This window comes from Hemitrygon akajei, chromosome 12, assembly GCF_048418815.1.
Source record: "Hemitrygon akajei chromosome 12, sHemAka1.3, whole genome shotgun sequence".
Lineage (NCBI taxonomy): Eukaryota > Metazoa > Chordata > Chondrichthyes > Myliobatiformes > Dasyatidae > Hemitrygon > Hemitrygon akajei.
The window spans coordinates 55,348,569-55,369,556 of NC_133135.1; the positions used below are offsets into that span (position 1 = coordinate 55,348,569).

The 20,988-nt window shown below is 41.3% G+C and overlaps 1 protein-coding gene across 18 annotated transcripts in view; it reads right to left on the bottom strand.

The window, feature by feature from the left end:
* The window catches only part of lrrc7 (leucine rich repeat containing 7), a 584,278-nt gene that overhangs the window by 133,212 nt on the left and 430,078 nt on the right, over window positions 1-20,988 (bottom strand). For all 18 annotated transcript variants that reach the window (XM_073063123.1, XM_073063125.1, XM_073063124.1 and 15 more), the window contains 2 exons: window positions 19,470-19,614; window positions 998-1,070 (listed from right to left, as the gene is read on the bottom strand). In XM_073063123.1, coding sequence (XP_072919224.1) covers window positions 998-1,070; window positions 19,470-19,614 — 218 coding nt within the window. The remainder of the gene's footprint in view (window positions 1-997; window positions 1,071-19,469; window positions 19,615-20,988) is intronic.

Consider the following 20,988-nt stretch of genomic DNA (forward strand, 5'->3'; position numbering starts at 1 on the left):
CAGGGTCTTCTTACCCTTGCAGTTTCTTAATCCTACCCACAAGAATTCTACATCTTCTGATCCTATGTCACCTCTTTCTAAAGACATGGTTTCATTTTTTTTGTTACCAGAAGAGCCACTCTTTCTCTTCTGCCTACCTCCCTGTCCTTTTGACAGATTATGTATCTTGGATATTAAGCAGCCAACTACAATTGTCTTTCAGCCATGACCCTGTGATACCTGCAACATCATACCTGCCAATCTCTAACTGCGTTACAAGACCATCTACCTTTTCTTGTATACTGTGTACATTCAAATATGACACCTTCAGTCCTGTACTTGTCACCATTTTCAATTTTGTCCTCCTCTTACACTGCAAACCATCCCACTAACTGCTATTTTGCCCTATCATCTGCCTGCCCTTAACGATAGTCTCACTATACACTACCTCTGCTTGTAAACCAACGTCCCTATAATCAGCTCTATCAGTCTGGTTCCTGTCCTGATGCCAAATTAGTTTAAACCTTCCTCAACAGTTCTAGCAAGCCTACCTCCAAGGATATTGGCTCCCCTCAGGTTCAAGTGCAGCCTGTCCCTTTTGTACAGGTCATACCTCCCCCAGAAGAGATCCCAATGACCAAAACATTGGAAGCCCTACCCTCTACACCAGTTCCTCAGTCACGCAGTCGTCTGCCAAATCATCCGATTCTTCCCCTCACTGGTGCGTACACAGTCAGCAATCCAGAGATTGTTACTACGGAGGTCCTGCTCTTCAGCTTTCTACCTAGCCTCCCTAAATTCTCTCTTTATGACCTCCTCTCTTTTATTTCCAGTATGTGCCAAGACATCTGTCTGCTCACTCTCCCCTTCAGAATATCATGGACATTATTCTCAATAATTAATCATTGACATTTATATTATTGATATTAATTATAGATAATAAATAATAAAAGATGAACACAGTGAGAATTCACAGAATATTTGGCTTTAGGGCACCACAACAAAGCCTGCTACTTACCCTCCAATTGTGTTGGGCAAAACATTTAGCTGGTTGTCATCGACCTTCAGTGTTGTTAGTTTTTTCAATAATCCTTACAAGTAGAAAAAATGAGAATTCAATATTCCATTGAAGACAACCAAGTGCATAACCAATTAAGTCCATAGAATATGTACCTAATAAGGCTGAGCAATATAATATTAATACATTGATTTTTGCTCTACAATAGCCATGCATTCTAATCCATTGATCAATGCTATTTAAAATAAAACATCAAATAAATCCTTTGATGGTCTCCTCAAAATTGGGAAAAACATGAATGTTCCTCAACTTATACTGAGAAGTTAACCTGACCTTTTCAGACTAGTCTTGGTTCATCATGCTATTCAATTACAATTTTAATCAAAGTGCCCATGTTCATTTTGAGCATGGAATACTTGATCAGGTTGATGCTTCTCTACCAAGATATACAGTAGCATTGCTGTGGGTGCATATATTGACTGTTCTTTACTGAGACAACCAGAGGGATTCACAACCACACCAAAAGAATGAAGTTGAGCAAAGAAGCAATGTGCTCTGCACACAAAGGCTCCTCAATCAGACATGAAAAGATGAAAACTAGACAGTCAAAAATTACCACCAGAATTGTTTCCCCCCCAGCAGCTATGCAAAATAAAATGAAATTCTAGGAACTCATTTAATTCAACAAAACTCAAAACATTTATCACATATCCAGACACAACATCTGAACTATTATAATCATTTCACTGTAGGCCTTTGGCATTAATAGTCTCCTTTATCCTGCAAGATGAAGTGACTTGTAACAGAAAATTGTCCCAATTAACCGGAGGGGAACACTTCACATCTCAAAGCTTCATGAGGCTGAAAAGCAGCTTCATCTTCACTATAATCATTGGGTGCAGTTCCAAAAGAAAAAGAGACTGTCACAGAATATTAAACAGTCCTTTGAGGATGCAGTGAACAAGGTGGCTAGAGGACAGATACCCAAAAGACAATTGATAACATGTAAAATGAATGCTTACTGCATGATTAGGAGCTGATAGTGTTGGTGGCGGCAGATACAGAATTGACTAACCAACAGAAAATAGAGAACAGAGATAAATGGGATCTATTTACAGTATGTAGGTCAGCCATATAAGACCTTAGTTAGACCCCAGTTGGAGTACTGAGTTCAGTTCCGGTCACCTCACTACAGGAAGGATGTGGATACTATAGAGAGAGTGCAGAGGAGATTTACAAGGATGTTGCCTGAATTGGAGAGCATGCCTTATGAGAATAGGTTGAGTGAACTTAGTGACGGAGGATGAGAGGTGACCTGATAGAGGTGTATAAGGTGATGAGAGGCATTGATCTTTCCCCTCCCCCCCCCAGAGGCTTTTCTCCCCAGGGCTGAAATGGCTAACATGAGGGGGCATAGTTTTAAGGTGCTTGGAAGTAGGTACAAGGAGACATCAGAGGTAAGTTTTTCACACAGTGAGTGGTGGATGCGCGGAATGTACTACCAGCGAAGGTGGTGGAGGCGGGTACAACAGGGTCTTTTAAGAGACTCTTAGATAGGTACCTGAAGCTTAGAAAAATAGAGGCTATGCAGTAGGGAAATTCTAGGTAGCTGCTAGAGTAGGTTACATGGTCGGCACAACATTGTGGGCTGAAGGGCCTGTAATGTGCTGTAAATTTCTATGTTTTTATGTATCATGTTAGCAAGTAGTTGCCAGTGTGATGCCACAGAAATTGAAGTTGTGAGTTTCAATTATTTACAATGACATAACTGCTTTAGATGAATGGGCCTATTGAATTGTCACTTGATCTTATGATGATGCAATGACAGATGTATCATTTTTAAGAGGTGATAAAAAGTCTGTAGAGGGATAATATGTTAAGTAAATGAGAAAAAATGGCAAAACGAGATTCTCCATTTGATATGAAGGAAAGGAAAGTGACAGGATAAATGCAGAGAGGATATTTCCCATGCGGGGATTCTGAAATTAAGGCACGCAATCCATAATAAAATATAACTGTTCTTCCAGAGGTTTGTGTCATAGAGTTATAAAGAAATACAGGCTATCTGGCTCAATGACTCCATGCTGATGACAGTGCCTCCTGTTCTCCTCCCCACCCTCAGGTAGTCCCAATTTCCTGCATTTTGCCCACATTCCTCTAAACCCCGCCCCTCTATTTACCTACCCGAGGGTTTCTTAAATGACACTATTGTACCTGCCTCAATCATTTCCTCTGGCAGCTCATTCCATCGACTCACCACCCTCTGTGTGAAAAGTTGCCCCTCAGGTCCTTTTATATCTCTGCCCTCTCTTCCTCAACCAATGCCCTACCCAATAGGGAAGACTGTTACCACCCACTTTATCTTTGCCACACACAGTTTTAAACACGTTTATATGGTTGCCCCTCATTTCCCCTATGTTCCAAGAATTAAAGAACTAGCCTGGACAACTTCTCCCAATAACTCAGGCCTTCCAATCCCAGAAACATCCTCATAAAGCTTCTCTGCTCTCTTAGGAGTTTAAACACGTCTTTTCTGTAATAGGTTGACAAAACTGTACACAATACTCCAAGCGTGGCCTCATTAACAACTTGTACAACTGCAACCTAATGTCCTAGCTCTCAACAGCAACCCTTGTGGAACACTGCTAGTCATTGGCAGCCAACCGAAAAAGGACCCCTTTATTCCCACTCTTTGCATTCTGCCAATCAGCCATTCTTTGATCCATGCCAGTACCTTTCCCGTAATACCAGCAGCCTCATGTGCAACACCTTGTCAAAGGCCTTCTGAAAATCCATAGAAATGACTTTGACTGACTCTCCTTTGTCTATCCTGCATATTATTTCCTCAAAGAATTCCAACAGATTTGTCCCTTTAAGGAAACGATCCTGACTCTGGCCTATTTTATAATGTGCCTCCAAGTAATCCAAAACCTCATCCTTAATAACAGACTCCATCTTTCCAACTAACCTTCTGTCTTACTCCTCTGTTAAAGAGTAGAGTGACATTTGCAATTTTCTAGCCCTCAGGAACCATTCCAGAATCTAGTGATTATTGATCACTTCTAATGCCTCCACAATCTCTTCAGCTACCTCTTTCAGAACCCTGGGGTATAGTCTATCTGGTCCAGGCAACTTAACTATCTTCAGAATTTTCAGCTTCCCAAATACCTTCTTCTTAGAAATAGGAATGACATTCACCTCGGCCCCTGACCTCTAGCATTTCTGATATTCTGCTAATGCTTTCCACAGTGATGAGAAATGCAAAATACTTTTTTGGTTCGTCAATCATTTCTTTGTCCTCCATTACTAACTCTCCAGCGTTATTTTCCAGTGGTCTGATATCGACTCTCATCTCTCTTTTACTCCTTATATATCTGAAAAAATGTTTTGTCTGCTCTTTTATATTATTGGCAAGCTTCCCTTTGTATTTCATCTTTTCTATCTTTATGGCTTTTTTAGGTCTTTTGTGGCTCTTATCTGTACTAAAATCTGTTTCCTACACCTCAGCCGACTTCCCTAAATATCTCACCCTAAACCTATGCTCCCTAGCTTTGCACTGCTCCAATTCTGATGCTAATGATAAAGTAAACAGTTCTGCAAGGGCCTCTGAAATTTTTTCTCTAACTATCCTCTCCACCATTGAGCATATCTACACAGAGCGCTATCCCAAGAAGCAACATCCATGATCAGGGACCTCCACCACCCAGGTCATGCTCTCTTCTTACAGCTACCATCAGGAAGAAGGCACAGTTATTATCCCTCAACTATTAGGCTCTTGAACCAGTGGAACAACTTCACTCAACTTCATGTGCCCCGTCACTGAAATGTTTCCAAAACCAATGGACTCACTTTCAAGGACTCTTCATCTGATGTTCTTGATATTTATTGTTTGTTTATTTATAATTACTATTTTCTTCTGTATTTGCACAGTTTACTGTCTTTTGCACATTTTGTGGTTGTCCATCATGTTGGTAGTGTCTTTCATTGATTCTACTGTGGTCTTGGATTTACTGAGTATGCCTGCCAGTAAACAAATCTCACTGTTGTATGTGGTGACATACATGTACTTTAACATTAAATTCACCTTGAATTTTGAACGAATTCTGAGGATGGCCTCGATCAGGACCTGGGGATTTACCCACTTTAATGCACTGTAAGGCTGCAAATACCTCCTCCCTGGTAATATGAATTTTCTCCAAAACATCACCACTTGTTTTCCTTATCTCATGAGCAACCATGATCTTTCTCCTCAGTACACATCAAGGAGAAATATTCATCAAAAATCCTATCCATCTCCTGCAGCTCAAGACATGGACAACCCAGCTGATCTCTAAGGGGACCTACTCCCACTTTAGGCATCCTTTTACTCTTAATGCATCTACAGAACCTCTTGATATTTTCCTTAAACTTACCTACCAGGTCCAAATGATATCCTCTCTTCGCCCTTCAAACTTTCTTCTTGAGTGAATTCTTAATTATTTTATAGTCATCAAGGGATTCACTCATCCCTGACTACTTCCTTCTTTTCCTCAACAGAGCCTAAATATCTGTCAGTCTGCTTTTTCTAAACATGCCAGACTTACTCTTCACCCTCAAAGGAATATGCTGCCTGGACTCTCACTATCATACTGTTAAGCATCTCCCACATGCCATGCATTCCTTTCCCTTCAAGCAGGCTTATCCAATTCTGCTTAAATCTCCCTGCTCCAGTTTAGGGCTCTAACCTGTGGACTTGTCCTATCTTTTTCCATTACTGTCCTAAAACTAATAAATTATGGTCACTAGAGCGAAAGTGCTCCCTGACTTGCCCTGCCTCGCTCGCCTAGGAAGAGTATTGCATCTTCCTGAGTTGGGCCCTCTGGCATTGGAGAGGGTTCAGAGGAAGTTCACAAGGATGATTCCAGGAATGAAAGGGTTATCATATGAGGAACGTTTGATGGTTCTAGTCCTGTACTTGCTAGAAGAATGTGGGAAGGGCGGGGTTGTCTACGAGATAGCTTTTTAGAGTAGCTTGTGCTGGAGCCTACCATGGGAAAGGCTCACTGGGTGTTGTGTAATAACTCAGATCTTATTAGGGAGCTTAACGTAAAGGAACCCTTAAGAGGCAGTGATCATAATATGATTGAATTCATACTGCAGTTTGAGAGGGAGAAGCTAAGTCACATGTATCAGTATCGCAAAGGAATAAAGGGAATTACAGAGGCAATGGAAAGGAGCTTGCCCAGGTGGATTGGAGGAGGATACTGGCGGAGATGACGGCACAGCAGAGATGGCTGAAGTTTCTGGGAATAACTCACAAGGCACAGCATAGATATGTCCGACAGAGGAAGCAGCAGTTCTCAAATGGCAGGAGTAGGCAACGTGACTGACAAGGGAAGTTAAGGACTGCAAAAAGGTCAAGGAAAGTGCATATAAGATAGCAAAAATGAGTGGAAAGTTGGATAACTGGGAAGCTTTTGAAATCCACCAAAAGGTAACTAAAAAAAGCTATAAGAAGGAAAAAGATGAAATATGGGAGCAAACTAGCCGATACTATAAAGCAGGATACTAGAAGATTCTTCAGTTATATAAAGAGTAAAAGGGAGGTGAGAATCAATATTGGACCACTGGAAAATGATGCTGGAGAGGTAGTAATGGGGGACAAAAAAATGACAGATGAACTTAATAAGTACTTTTCATCAGTTTTCACTCTGGAAGAAACTAACCAGAGGTCCAAGAGTGTCAGGGAGTAGGAGTGAGCGCCACCTCCATTACAAAGGAAAAATTTGCTAGGCAAACTCAAGGGTGAAGAAGTCACCTGGACCAGACGAACTTCATTTCAGGGTCCCGAGAGAGGTTGCTAAAGAGATAACGGATGCATTGATCACAATCTTCCAAGAATCACTTTATTCTGGCATGGTCTCAGAGGACTAGAAAATTGCAAATGTCACCCCACTCTTTAAGAAGGGAAGAAGGCAGAAGGAAATCGTAGGCCAGTTAGCCTCACCTCAGTGGTTGGGAAAGTGTTGGAGTTTATTATGAAGGATGAGGATTTCAGGTACTTGGAGACTAATGATAAAATAAACCAAACTCAGCATCGTTTCTGTGAAGGGAAATCTTGCCTGACAAATCTGTTAAGAGTTTTTCGAGGAAGTGAGGAGAGGAAAAAAGGAAAGGCATTTACTTAGATTTTCACAAGGCATTTAATAAGGTGCCATACATGGGGCTGCTTAACAAGATCCAATGGCATTACATGAAAGATACTGGCACAGATAGAGGAATGGCTAACAGGTAGGAAGCATCGAGTGGGAACAAAGGGGCCTTTTCTGGTAGGTAGCCAGTGCCTAGTGGTGTTCCTCAGGGGTCAGTATTGGGACTGCTACTTTTCACATTGTTTGTCAATGATTTAGATAATGGAATTCATGGCTTTGTGGCAAAGTTTGTGGATGATATGAAGATAGGTGGAGAGGTAGGTAGTTCTGAGGAAGCAAAGTGATTGCAGCAGGTCTTAGACAAATTGGAAGAAATGGCAAAAAAGTGACAGATGGAATACCATGTTGGGAAATGAATGATGATGCATTTCAATAAAAGGAACGATAATGCAGACAATTATCTAAAAGGGGAGAAAATTCAAACATCAGATGTTCAGACGGACTTGGGAATCCCTGTACATGACTCCCAGAAGGTTATTTATAGGTTGAGTCTGTGGTAAAGAAGGCAAGTGCAATGTTGGCATTTACTTGAAGGAGAATAGAACATAAAAACAAAGAGATAATGCTGAGGCTTTATAAGGCACTAGCTGAGTCATACTTGAAGTGCTCTTAACACCTCTGGGCCCCATATCTCAGAAAGGATGTGTTGTCATTGGAGAGAGTCCAGAGGAGGTTCACAAGGATGATTTCAGGAATGAAGGAATTAGCATCTGAGGGGCATTTGGCAGCTTTGGGTCTGTACTCACTGGAATTTAGAAGAATGCAGGGGGATCTCATTGACACCTACCGAATGGTGAAAGGGCTCGATAGGGTGGATGCAATGAGAAGGTTTCCTATGGTGGGGTATCCAGAACTACAGAACACTGCCTCAAAATTGAGGGGTGACCTTTTAGAACAGAGGTAAGGAGGAATCTTTTTAGCCAGAATAGTGAATCTGTGAAATGCTCTGCCACAGACTGCAGTGGAGGCTAAGTCCATGGGTATATTTAAAGCAGAAGTTTATAATTTCCTGATTGGTCAGGGCATCAAAGGATATGGCAAGAAGGCAAGTGTATGGGATTGAGTGGGATCTGGGATCAGCCATGATAGAATGGTAGAGTCAATGGGCTGAATGGCTTAATTGTCCCCCTATGTCTTATGGTTTTATGGATCTCATTGAAATCTTTCAAATGTTGAAAGGCCTAGACAGATCAGTCTTGGGTTCCTTATCTAAGAAGGGAAGTCAAAGCTAATGTAAAAGTAAAAAAGAGGGCATACAACAAAGCAAAATGTAGCAGAAGATAGATGATTGGGAAGCTTTTAAAAACATTCAGAAAGCAACTAAAAGAATTAGTCCTACCTTGTTCTGTGTCATCAAGTACTCCATTAGGAGAGAAAAGATGAAAGCAAGCTAACAAACAATATCAAGGAGGAAGGCAGCAGAATGGAAATTATTGACTAGTTAGCCTGACCTCAGTGGTTACACAGATAGATAGATAGATACTTTATTGATCCCAAAGGAAATTAAAGTATTGCAGTAGCATTACAAGTGCACAGAATTACAAATATTAGAAGAGAAGTAAGAACGAATAAAAAAGAAGTTACCTCGAACAGTCTAAGATGAAGGGGTCATCACTTCCCCAGCTATAGGTTGAATCATTATAGAGCTGAATAGCTGAGGATAAGAATGACCTCATATCATGCTTTTTGGAGCAGCACAGTTGTTTTGGTTTCTTACTAAAAGTGCTCCTCTCTTCAGCCAAGTTGGCATGCAGAGGGTAAGAAACATTGTCCAGAATAGCCAGGATTTCCCGGAGGGTCCTTTCTTCTACCATTGCATCCAATGTGTCCAATTTGACTCCTCTAACAGAGCCAGCCTCTCTAAACAGTTTATTGAGCCTATTGGCATCACCTGTGTTGATGCCATTGCCTCAGCAAACCACCCATAGAAGATTGTACTGGCAAAAACAGACGAGTAGAACATATGAAGGAGAGACCTGCCTACTCCAAAGGACCTCAGTCTCCTCAGGAAGTAGAGGCAACTCTGGCCCTTTTTGTAAACAGCCTCTGTGTTGGTGCTCCACTCAAGTCTGTCATCCAAGTGCTCCCCCAGGTACTTGTTGGTCCTCACCACATTCATGTCCTCACCCTCAATAGTAACAGGGAGCTATGCAGCTTAGTCTTCCTAAAGATGTTGAAGTCAATTGTTAAGGATGAGGTTATGGAGTATTTGACACAGGACAAGATAGGATAAAGTCCACATGGTTTCCTTAAGAGAAAATCTTGCCTGACAAACCTGTTGGAATTCTTTGAGGGGATGACACGTAGGATAGATAAAGGGGATGCAGTGGATGTTGCATATTTGGATTTTCAGAAAGCCTTTGGCAAGTTGTCACACATGAGGCTCCTTACCAAGTTGAGAGCCCATGGTATTACAGGATAGTTATAAGTATGGTTAGAGCATTGGCTGATTGGTAGGAGGCCGTGAGTGGGAATGAAAGGATCCTTTTCTGGTTGGCTACTAGTGACTAGTGATATTCCGCAGGTCTTGTGTTGGGACTGCTTCTTTTTATGCTGTACATCAATGATTTAGATGATGGATAGATGGCTTTTTTGCCAAGTTTGCAGATGATATGAATATTGGTGGAGGGACAGGTAGTGTTAAAGAAAAAGGAAGGCTGCATTAGGACTTAGACAAATTAGGAGAATGGGCAAGAAAATAGCAAGTGAAATACAATAGTGGAAGATGCACGGTCAGGCACTTTGGTAGAAGAAATCAATGCGCAGACTATTTTCCAAACGGGGAGAAAATCCAAAAATCTGAAATGCAAAGAGTCCTTGTACAGAACACTCTAAAAGGTAACTTGCAGGTAGAGTCAGTGGTGAGGAAGGCAAATGTAATGTTAACATTCATTTCAAGAGGTCTAGAATATAAGAGCAGGGATGTGATGATGAGGCTTTATAAGATATCGGTGAGGACTCACCTTAAGTGTTGTAAGCAGTTTTGGGCTCCTTATTTAAGAAAAGATGTGTTGGTATTGGAGAGTATTCAGAGGAGGTTCAGAAGGATGACTCCAGGAATGAAAGGGTTATCATATGAGGAACATTTGATGCCCCCGGACCTGTGCTCACTGAAGTTTAGAAGAATGAGGGGGGGTATCACATTGAAACCTTTTGAATGTTGAAAGGCCGAGAGAGAATAGATGTGGAAAGGATGTATCCTTTGGTTGAAGGAGTATAGGACAAGAGGGCACAGCCTTAGGATAGAGGGGTGTCCATTTAAAATAGAGATGCAGAAAATTTTATTTAGCTGGAGGCTGGTGAATTTCTGGAATTTTTTATGACAGGCAGCTGTGGAGCCAAGCCATTGGGTGTATTTAAGGCAGATATTGATTAGTTCTTCATTGGCTACGGCATCGAAGGTTACAAGGAAAAGGTCTCGGAGTGGGGCTGAGGAGGGAGGAAAGGATCAGCCACGATTGAATGGTGGAGCAGACTCGATGGGCTAAATGGCCTATTTCTGCTCCTCTGTTTTATGGTCTTATGGTCTATATATTGACTCAGGAAGCTTTCCTGGACAATTATCGTAAATTCCACCCACCCAGGCCCTTTAGAACTCTGGGTGGCCCAGTGACTACCAGAAAAATTGAAATATATTAGATTATGTTCTATGGTTCTATAACTATGAGCAATTTCTCTACACACTTCCTCCTCAAGTTCCCACTGACTATTGGGAGGTCTATGATACAGCCCCAGTAGAGTGACCCTCCCCCCTTCTTGTTTCTAAGATCTATCCATATGGTCTCACTGGACAAATCCCCAAGAAAGACATCTTTAGGTACTGCTGTTACATCTTCCTTATCAAAAAGGCAACATGCACTCCCCGTTTACCAGTATCCCTGCCATGTTTGAAGTATCTGTAACCTGGAATACTGGGTTGCCAGTCATGCTTTTCTTTCAGCCACGTTTCTGTTATGGTTATAACAAGCCAGTTCCCACAGCCAAACCACACTCTTGGTTCATCTGCCTTGCCTGTTGAGCTACTTGTGGTTTAACTGAGTATTCTATTCCTTCTCATTACTGTGCCCCTGCCGAGCGAGTTCATGAGTGTCATACCCTGCCAATTTAGTTTAAATCCTCCGATGTAGCACCAGCAGATTTTCTTGCAAGGATATTGGCCCTTCTCTGGTTCAAGTGCAGCACGTCGCACATGTGCAGGTTGAACCTGTCCCAGAAGAAATCCAAGCAAACCTGAATCCCTGCCCTCGGCACCAACTCCTCACACACACATTCATCTGGTCTATTGATGTCTAACCGTGCTAGCAGGTAGCACTAATCTGAAAATTACTACCTGCGAATATTTGATTTTTTTTTTACCCAGCGAACTGTGGAACTTGCCTAATTGGTGAAGTGGAATCAACTATATAAGTTAACAAACTTGACAACACATGCCGGTGATAATAAACCTGATTCTGACATTTGTGAAAAATGGACCAGGAAATGGAACGGAAGTCATAATCAGAACAACCACAATCTTGTTGAATGGCAGAGTAGAGTTGAGCAATTGTATGCTCTGCTCCTGAATTTTATGTGTGCAAGTATCTCTAGGGCCTTTGGCATGTCTTTTTGCTTCATAGCAATGGAAGTTTTCTCTCTGTGTGCTTCTCTCTTTGAATATTCCTCTTAACAGCACTGTGCATTCATTCTCACCGTGCAGAGTTCAAGTAGACATCATCTACCCAGCGGCACACAACCGTCTCAACACCTGCATAGGAGCTGTCCTTCACGCAGGAGGACTTGGAGGAAAACATCACATTATTACTAATCACCAGTTCAAATTAGTACAACACACGGGCTCAACAAACATACATCTCATGAGGAGAGAAACCAGAATCTGCTAGCCAAGTCAGAGGGATAGGAAAGCTACTATGCCAGCTTGCCTGCATGGAGACTGCTGTTCGTTTCTGTTCCAAAGGCCTATAATAGGATATTACAAATGCCTGCTTAGTGTATAGCTGTCCTTGCAGGCACTCTCCAAGATGCAACACAGTGGCACAGCGGGTAGCATTGCTGCCACACAACTACAGTGACCTGGGTTCAATCCTGCCCTCCCTTGCTAAGTGCAATTGCAATTTGTGTGTACTCCCAGTTAACTCATGGGTTTCCAATTCATGATCCCGTTTCCGTCCCACATACCCAAGATGAGCTGGTTGGTAGCTGTATTGATTGCTGTAATTTACTGCTGGTGGGTGGTGGAAGACTCAGTGTGAAGCTGATATGAGAGAATACATTGCCGCAAAATCAGTTTAGTAATTGGCAGGCCTGCTGTGTGAGCTGGCCTATACTCAATGGGCGAAACAGCCTGTATTGTAAGGAAATCTGATATGAAGTAACTTGGTGGGAATGCTCCTCTGGACTTTATACAGAAAAACCACAATGGAAGTGGGGCACATCTCTATGCTTGCATGCGTGACATTCCCAAAATGCAGCAGCTGAAAGATCTGCTTCTTTTGAGGCTCAAGAGAAGAAAATCTATTGTCCGCGTATCTCAGGCCCTTGAAAACAGTGCTCACTCAGAGGTAGTCAGCTGCTGTTTCAGAAATAAGAACTCACAGCTGTTATGTTGGAGCTAACTGCTTCCATATAGAATTGGTACTGGTCAGGAGGCACTGAAAGCTGGTAGCAGCCAAGTCCACAGAGTGTTGATGGCACTGTGGACCTAGAAGCTGCTGTTCTTTTGCAGTACCTCATTTCTCCTCATTTGACTGCTCATCACGCCATTGCACACACTCACTGCCCGCAGTTCATGACTCTTTTGGATGCCTGCCTTGAAGTTCCAGTTCAGGCAGCACATTCAGTGAGATAATCTCAAAAGCACCCATGGCAAAGGAGTAATAAGAAGAGAAATGACAGAACACTTCACGCAATGCTGTACGCTGTGGGGGGTGGGGTATGTGTTACCCTTGAATCAGAGAAGGACTAATACCCTTGCAAGAAGAATTTCTAGTGCTACATGGGAGGGTTTAAACTAAATTCACCTTAGTTCCTGGATGCCATTCCAGGAAGTCTCCAATGTGCTGCAGATCATTATCATTCAGGACCGGTATAACTATTATCAGCTATTTCAGTCCATTCATGTCTACCTACTCTTCTCAACTTTCTACTCCAAGTCTAAAGCCCTGGGATGATATCACTGCATTACAATGAAGTTAATCTGTGGAATTCATTGCCACAGGTGATTGTGGAGGCCAAATCTTTTATACTTAGGTTAGAGGTTGATAGATTAGTCGGGGCATGATGGGAGAAGACAGAAGATTGGGGCTGAGAGGGAAATGGATCAGCCATGATGAAAAGACAGGGCAGACTCGATGGGCCAAATCGCCTTCTGCAGCTATATCTTATGTTCTTAAATGTCTCCAACAGACTAAAGAGGTAAGCTCCAATTGTCTGAGTAGCTTTGACATTGTACATTTGCAAAGGAGGCGGTGCTACAAGAACGCGGTTCCTTCTAGTTGGCTGATATTTCTAAAACAGAAAGATATAACCTAATTTCAGTGGCAATGCTTCAAATAATTGTTGCATGACTGACACGTTTCACGTAATTTGCACTCCAAGAATCTCACCTTTTCCAGTGCACATCATGCTAGTTGATGGCTAATTAAATTTCATGAACTGTGAGATATGCATAGAATTACTGCTTTTTTTTCTTGATTTATACCCAAAAGCACAAATTCAATTGCATAGCCAGGCAATTCATTTTCCAGGTCGGCATGTCTTCACCAAAAATATCTCTTCAACACAATTGCAGGATGCATCTTGTAGACAAAAAAAATCATGAAGAATAGTTATGGAAATTGGCCACCCAACCACCGCTGCCTGCTACATCATTCAGTAAGATCAGGGATTGTTTCTGGCATCAATTCTGCTTTCCTTTCCCCTCATTTTTAGACTCCCTTTAGAGTCCATAAATACAGACCTCAGAATTGAACCGATTCAGTGACTGAACAACTACTACTTTCTGGGCAGCTTTTTCAGAAGACTCATAACTTGTTCTTTAGACTTGTAATTGACTATTCCTTATCATGAGATTGCATACTCCTGTGTTATACACTCTTACTAAGGGAACCAACCTCATGGCATCTACTCAGTCAACACCCCTCAAGAATCTCAGTTTAATCTTGAATATTTTAAGCTCTGATTTAGTCATCTACCTCAACAGCTTATATTTCGTTGTCTCATACTGCTGTATTACAGCTAATACTGTGAAGGCTGTCTGATGGCCGTGCTATATCACATTTAGTGAATGATTTTAATGAGTGGGTGATGTAGCATTATTATAAGAAACATCCCTCCGCAGAAGTGTGGAACTCAAAGAAGCCTTGGCTCCAGTCAGAAAGTATCTCTTTTGAAAGTGGACTTACGATCAAGTGTCATTCTCACACAAGAACCATGCTGTGCAATATGTGAAATGCAGGCAATGGACATGATCAAAGGGCTCTTTCATTTAGTCTCCAGATACCAGTAGAATGCATGGCATCTCTCAAATGTTCTTCACGGAGTACTGGAATTGGTTTATTCTTGTCAAATGTACTATCTTGCATACACATCATACTGGTCAAATCATTAGCCAGTCCATTAAGTAAAATAATGCAGAATGCAAAATAAAGTCCAACAGCTACAGAGAGAGTGCAGTGTAGGTAGACAATAAGGTGAAAGATCATAATAAGGTAGATTGTGAGGTCAAAAGTCCATCATATCACACTAAGAAAGCATTCATTAGTCTTATAATAGTGGAGTAGAAGCTGATGATATGTACTTTCAGACTTTTATAGGTTCTTTCCAATTGGAAATGGGAGAAGAGAAAATGTCCAGAGTGGTATGGGTCTTTGACTATGCTGGCTGCTTTACCGAGGCAGTGAGAAGTATAGACAGAGCCCATGGAGTGTGGTTGGTTTCTGTGGTATGCTCATTTGCGTCCACAACTCATTACAGTTTCATGTGGTCACAAGAGGAATAGTTGCCATACGAAGAAGTGATGCATCCAGATAAGATGCTTTGTATAGTGCATCAATAAAAATTGGTAAGGGATGATGAAGGTAATTTTCTTTTGCCTCCTGAAGAAATAGAGGTGTTTCTCGGCCATGACATCTATGTGGTTGGCCCAGGACAGGCTATTGGCGATGTTCATTCCTGGGAACTTAAAGGTTCTGAACCTTCTCGATCTTAGCATCACTGAGCGTGTGCAACACCCCTCCCAATTTCCTGAGGCCAATGACCAAATCTTTTTAAACTTATAGATGGAGTTAGAGCAGCATTTGGACATGCACTCATGAGCATACAGAGAGTAGGAGGCTGAAGATGCAACCTTGTGGAACACCAGCAGTGAAATTAACTGGCAAAAGTGTTGATATCCAACCTTACCGTTTGTGGTCTATTGGTCAAGAAGTCATACAAGTCAATTATAAGGAGATTATATTAGGCTCTAAACAAGTGGCAATGTCTGAAGAAGAACTTGAGTGTGTTGTCCCTGATTGTATGCTTTTGCTTGTTATTGTTTGCATTAGTAATACAGGATAATGCAGATATTGAATATTGCAAATATTCTCTTTAGAGATCCTCCTTTGTAATGTCCATAGCATGAGAAGAAGAACCTAAATATGTTTGATTAATTACAATGGCACATCTGTAAAAGCTCAGCTTACATTCACACTATTGAATTCCCCTGATTTTCAGTGACAAGAGCAGAAAGAACAATCTGCAAAGATCATTCTCTTACCTACTGAAAGCCTTTTATGAGAGATGCCATGATATGGGTGAGACACAGCCCTGATCACCCCTGGCACACCCAAATGAGATTGCAATTTGTGACATTGTGGTGAACTACATATACCTGTCTGGACACGCCCCCTGCTGACTGCTCCTGTGGCTCCTCCCACAGACCCCTGTTATAAAGGTGATGGAGGTCTGAGACCGGCCTCTCTGTCTCCAGGATGTAGTATGGTGGTCAATCACTGCTTGTTCCTTCTTCCAGTCAATAAAAGCCGATATCTCGCCTTTACGTCTCAGAGTGAGTTATTGATGGTGCATCAGACATACTTTTATTACAGCTAAGTTTTAGAACTTCAGCAGGAAATTTTAAATTGTGACTCAAGAGAATTAACTAGGTAACCACTTGAAGTATGATAAGTTCAGCTTTAAACAAAAAGCAGGGAAGGTGATTGGACTAAATGTCTATTTTTGCTTAGCTGACATGAATCCCAATGGTTCAAATATCTTCCTGGTTGTGTCATTAATTTCTATGATTCTGTATTGGAGCCTACCTGATTCTCTTCTTGGTTTTGTTCCTAGTTCTGCACATGAGCCAATCTGCTCAGGTAATATAACTGCAGGAATTTGAAGTGACAACTCTATATAATGTGTCAACATGATGTATAACACTCCTGTAACTTCTGCAAGGGACTTGGAGTAGTCATTGTGGGATTCTTTAATGGTTAACTTGCAGTTTAAGTCTGTAGTAAGGAAGGCATTTTCAATGTTTGCATTCATTTCCATTGGACGAACATAAAAGCAAGGATATAATATTGAGGCTTTATAAGGCATTGATTTGACTGCACTTGGAGTATTGAGAGCAGTTTTAGACCCATATCCAGGAAAAGAATTGAGAGGGCTCAGAGGAGGTTTACAAGAAAAAAATATCAGGAATGAAATGGATAATGTATGAGGGGCATTTGATGGCTCTGGGCCTGTACTCACTGGAATTCAGAAGAATGGGGTGGGTTCAATGTTCAAAAGTTCAAAGAAAAATTTATTATCAGAGCACATACATGTCACCACATACAACACTGAGTTTCTTTTTCTGTGGCCATACTTAACAAAACTACAGAACAGTAATTGTAAACAGGATCTATAAATGTAAACTGTAAACATCAGGAACTGTTAATTGTAAACAAACTGTGCAAATGCAGATATAAATAGCAATAAATAACAAGCATGAAATAACAATATAACAGGGTCCTTAAATGAGTGTAGCTATCCCCTTTTATTCAATAGCCTGATGGTTGAGGGGTAGTAACTCTTCTTGAACTTGGTGGTCCGAGTCCTGAGGCACTTGCACCTTCTACCTGATGGCAGCAGTGAGAAAAAAACATGGCCTGTGTGGTGAGGATCTTTGATGATGGATGCTGCTTTTCTACGGCAACATTTTATGTAGATATGCTCAATGGTTGAGAGGGTTTTACATATGATATACTGGGCCGAATCCACTACTTTTGTAGGATTTTCTGCTCAAAGGCATTGGTCTTCTGATACCAGGCCATACTGCAGCCAGTCAGCACACTTTCCATCACACAGCTATAGAAGTTTGCCAAGGTTTTCGATGACACGCTCAACCTCTGTAGACTCCTGAGGAAGTGCAGGCACTGTCGTGCGATCTTCACAATAATATTTATATGATGGGTCCAGGACGGGTCCTCTGAGATAGTTACACCCAGGAATTTAAAACTACTGACCCTCTCCACCTCTGATTCTCTGATGATTACTGGCTCGGGGACATCTGGTTTCCCTCACCTGAAGTCTACAGGCAGTTCCTTGATCTTATTGACATGGTGTGAAAGGTTATTGTTATTACACCACTCAGCCAAGTTGAGGAGGAATTTCACAAAAGCCTACTGAATATTGAAAGGCATAGATAGATTGGATGTGGAGAGGATGTTTCCAACAGGAAGAAGAGTGTAGGACCATAGCGCACAGCCCCAGAATAGAAAGATAACACTTTCTAACAGAGATGAGGAGGAATCTCTTTGGACAGAGTGTGGTGAATCAGTGGAATTCATTGCCACAGACAGCTGTGGAGACCAGGTCATTAGGAATATTTAAAGCACAGATAGATAGGTTCTCGATCAGTAAAACTGGCAAAACTTATGGGAAGAAGTCTGGAAAATGGAATTAATGAGGAAAATAAATCAGCCATGATCAAATGATGGAGCTGAATGACCTAAATCCTGCTCCTATGTTTTAAAGTCTCAATTCCATTTTACCACCTTTCTCTACAAAAAATGGACTCAACAGTAGGTGGCAGTGTTTTGATGATTTCCCCCCCAACTTGCACCTCCCAGCCAAATTATATTCATTGTTTTTGTCCCTTCGTAATTATTCTACAGTTAAGTCTCCTTCACTTATGAAGAAACTGATTTAATTCCAATAATGGCATAAATATATAAATGCCATGAAGCAGTTTCTTCTACATACAATCGGATCACAGTCGAGTGTTGTAGAAATCAATAATGCATCAGAAGATGTTGGGTAGCATTGTAAATGGGTTTATAGCTTGAGCTCTTTATTTGCTTTCATTTTAATGCACATAATGCCTGTAAGAAGCTTCAAATGTGGCAAATTGTGTGGGAGTGCGTGGTTCATCTTTATCCATAAACCCACAGAGACGTTACCCAAATTATTTCACTAATGGGCAGTATCAAAGATAAGGTTGAGATTTAGAACCTTGTATGATAGACACACCACACTTAGAGCTCAAACTGTTATCTTAGAATTTAGAAAAATGTGAAGGCATTTGATTACAATATTGAAGCAGATCCTGGAGGTTTTGACAAATTCTGAGTGAATTCTGAGAAGATGCCTTCCTTTGTGGAATAACCTACACTACAAAAAGAAAAGGTCACCTGATTGAGGCAGAAGAGGGGAAATTATTTCACATGGTTGTATTCTTCAGAGGGTCATGGAAACAGCCTTTGAGCATTTTTAATGGCAAAGTAAAGTTGATTCTTGATAGGCGAGAAGTAGGCAGGAATGGGGTGTTGAGGTTATAATTAGATCAGCTTTGATCTTATTAAAATACAAAATATGCTTGAGGCACTTATAGTGGCTTACTCCTTCTCCTAATTGGTATGTTTATATTCTTCTCTCCTGAGCTGAAAGGTGTGCAGACAATTATATCAGGGCTGTTGTTTCCCCACCAAGGACGACTTAACTTAGAAGTAACTGGGTATTTCTGATCTATACACACTAGAAACTACATCCATTATTCTGCTGAGTCACAGAGATGAGACTGTTTACCGTTATGTCTTTAATTCTGATAAGCACTACACATAAAAATAGACATGTAGCAATTCATGTCCCTTTTCAGGAAAGTTGAGAATTTTGTTTACTTTGTTATGGTCATCTTTCAAAATCATTGCAAATGTATTAAAATGAAAATTATGCTTCTTAGACATTCACTGTCTCATTTCTCTTTGGATTCTGTACTGGAGCTGATTAAAATTAATGCAAAATAGTAACATTGTTCCTACCTATGGAGTCAGGCAGCTGTTGCAGCATATTGGATGAAAGCAGGAGGTCCTCGAGGCCTTCACATCCAGAAATATCTGACTCAATAGTTTCTATTCTATTCTTCGACATATCCAAGTAGGTCAGATGTTTCAACTTTGCAAGAGGCTGAGAAAGTGCAAAAGAAAATGAAATGTTTTACATTCTATTTTAACATTATTTAAACTTCTATCTTTGCCTCTCTCTTTTTATCACATCCTCCTGAAAATCACAAACTTTGAATCATAGAACCATAGAGAGGGAGGGCTTAGATGAATACCTGACAGGAGAATGGGACACAGAATAAATGTACAGATCAGGGCCGAGGTACAATCAAATGTAGCAGAAAAACTAGACCAATCCAATAAGCAGGAAAGACATGGTCACAATGTGGCACATGGGAGGAATGAAAAGCTATATTGCTTTTAATACAAGCAATCTGACTGCTAAAGCATACCACTGTTCTATGCATAGTAATATGACATTGTTACTTTCAGAGAGAATCTTTGAGAGAATAGAACTGGCATCTCAGCATTCCCAGATAAAATCAAGTGATAATGAGGAGGCAATGGGGTATTTATTAAGAAATAAATATCAATGTTCTCGCACTTCCGGTAATTGCCCCCCCCTGCCCTTACCATTCCCCATACCCGTTTCCCTCTCTCACCTTGTCTTCTTACCTGCCCATCATCACCCTCTGGTGCTCCTCCCCCTTCCCTTTCTTCCATGGTCTTTCTTCTACCTCTCCAATCAGATTCACTCTTCTCCAGCCCTTTATCTCATTCACCAATCAACTTTCTAGTTCTTTACTTCACCACCCCTCCACCCGGTTTCACCTATCACCTACCATCTTGTACTTCTTCCTCCCCTCCCCCCCACCCTTCTTGCTCTGTCTTCTCATCTTTTTTCTCCAGTCCTGATGAAGGGTCTCAGCCCGAAACATTGACTTGTTTACTCTTTTCCATAGATGCTGCCTGGTCTGTTGAGTTCCTCCAGCAGACTGGAGAGCTTAAGTTAAAAGAAGAGACTGGATAGACTAGGACTGTTTCCCTGTGGCGATGGAGCCTAAGGGCTGACCTTCTATAAGTTCATAGACTCACTAGGGGCATCAGTAGGTAGATCATCACAGTCTTTGTTCCCACATCAGGGAGTATAAAACTGGAAGGAACAGGGATAACTTTAGACAATTTGATATAAAGGGGTATTGAGGAGCAGGTTTTCCCACACAGTGGTGAGTACCTGGAGCAAACTGCCAAAGGAGGTATTACGGGTGGGTACAACTAGCAGATTTACAGGTGGCTAAATCCTCACTAGTCTGGTGGTATTTATCCAAGGGGTATATAGGAGGCTAAGGAGGAGATTGCTAGAACTGTGATGTAGATTTTTATAAATATGAGCAAAAAAATGTCAGATGGAGTTCAATCCAAGCAAGCATAATGTCAGATGTAAGAGGAAATCATTGCTAATGGTAGCAGCCTTAACAGCAATGATGTGCAGAGCGAT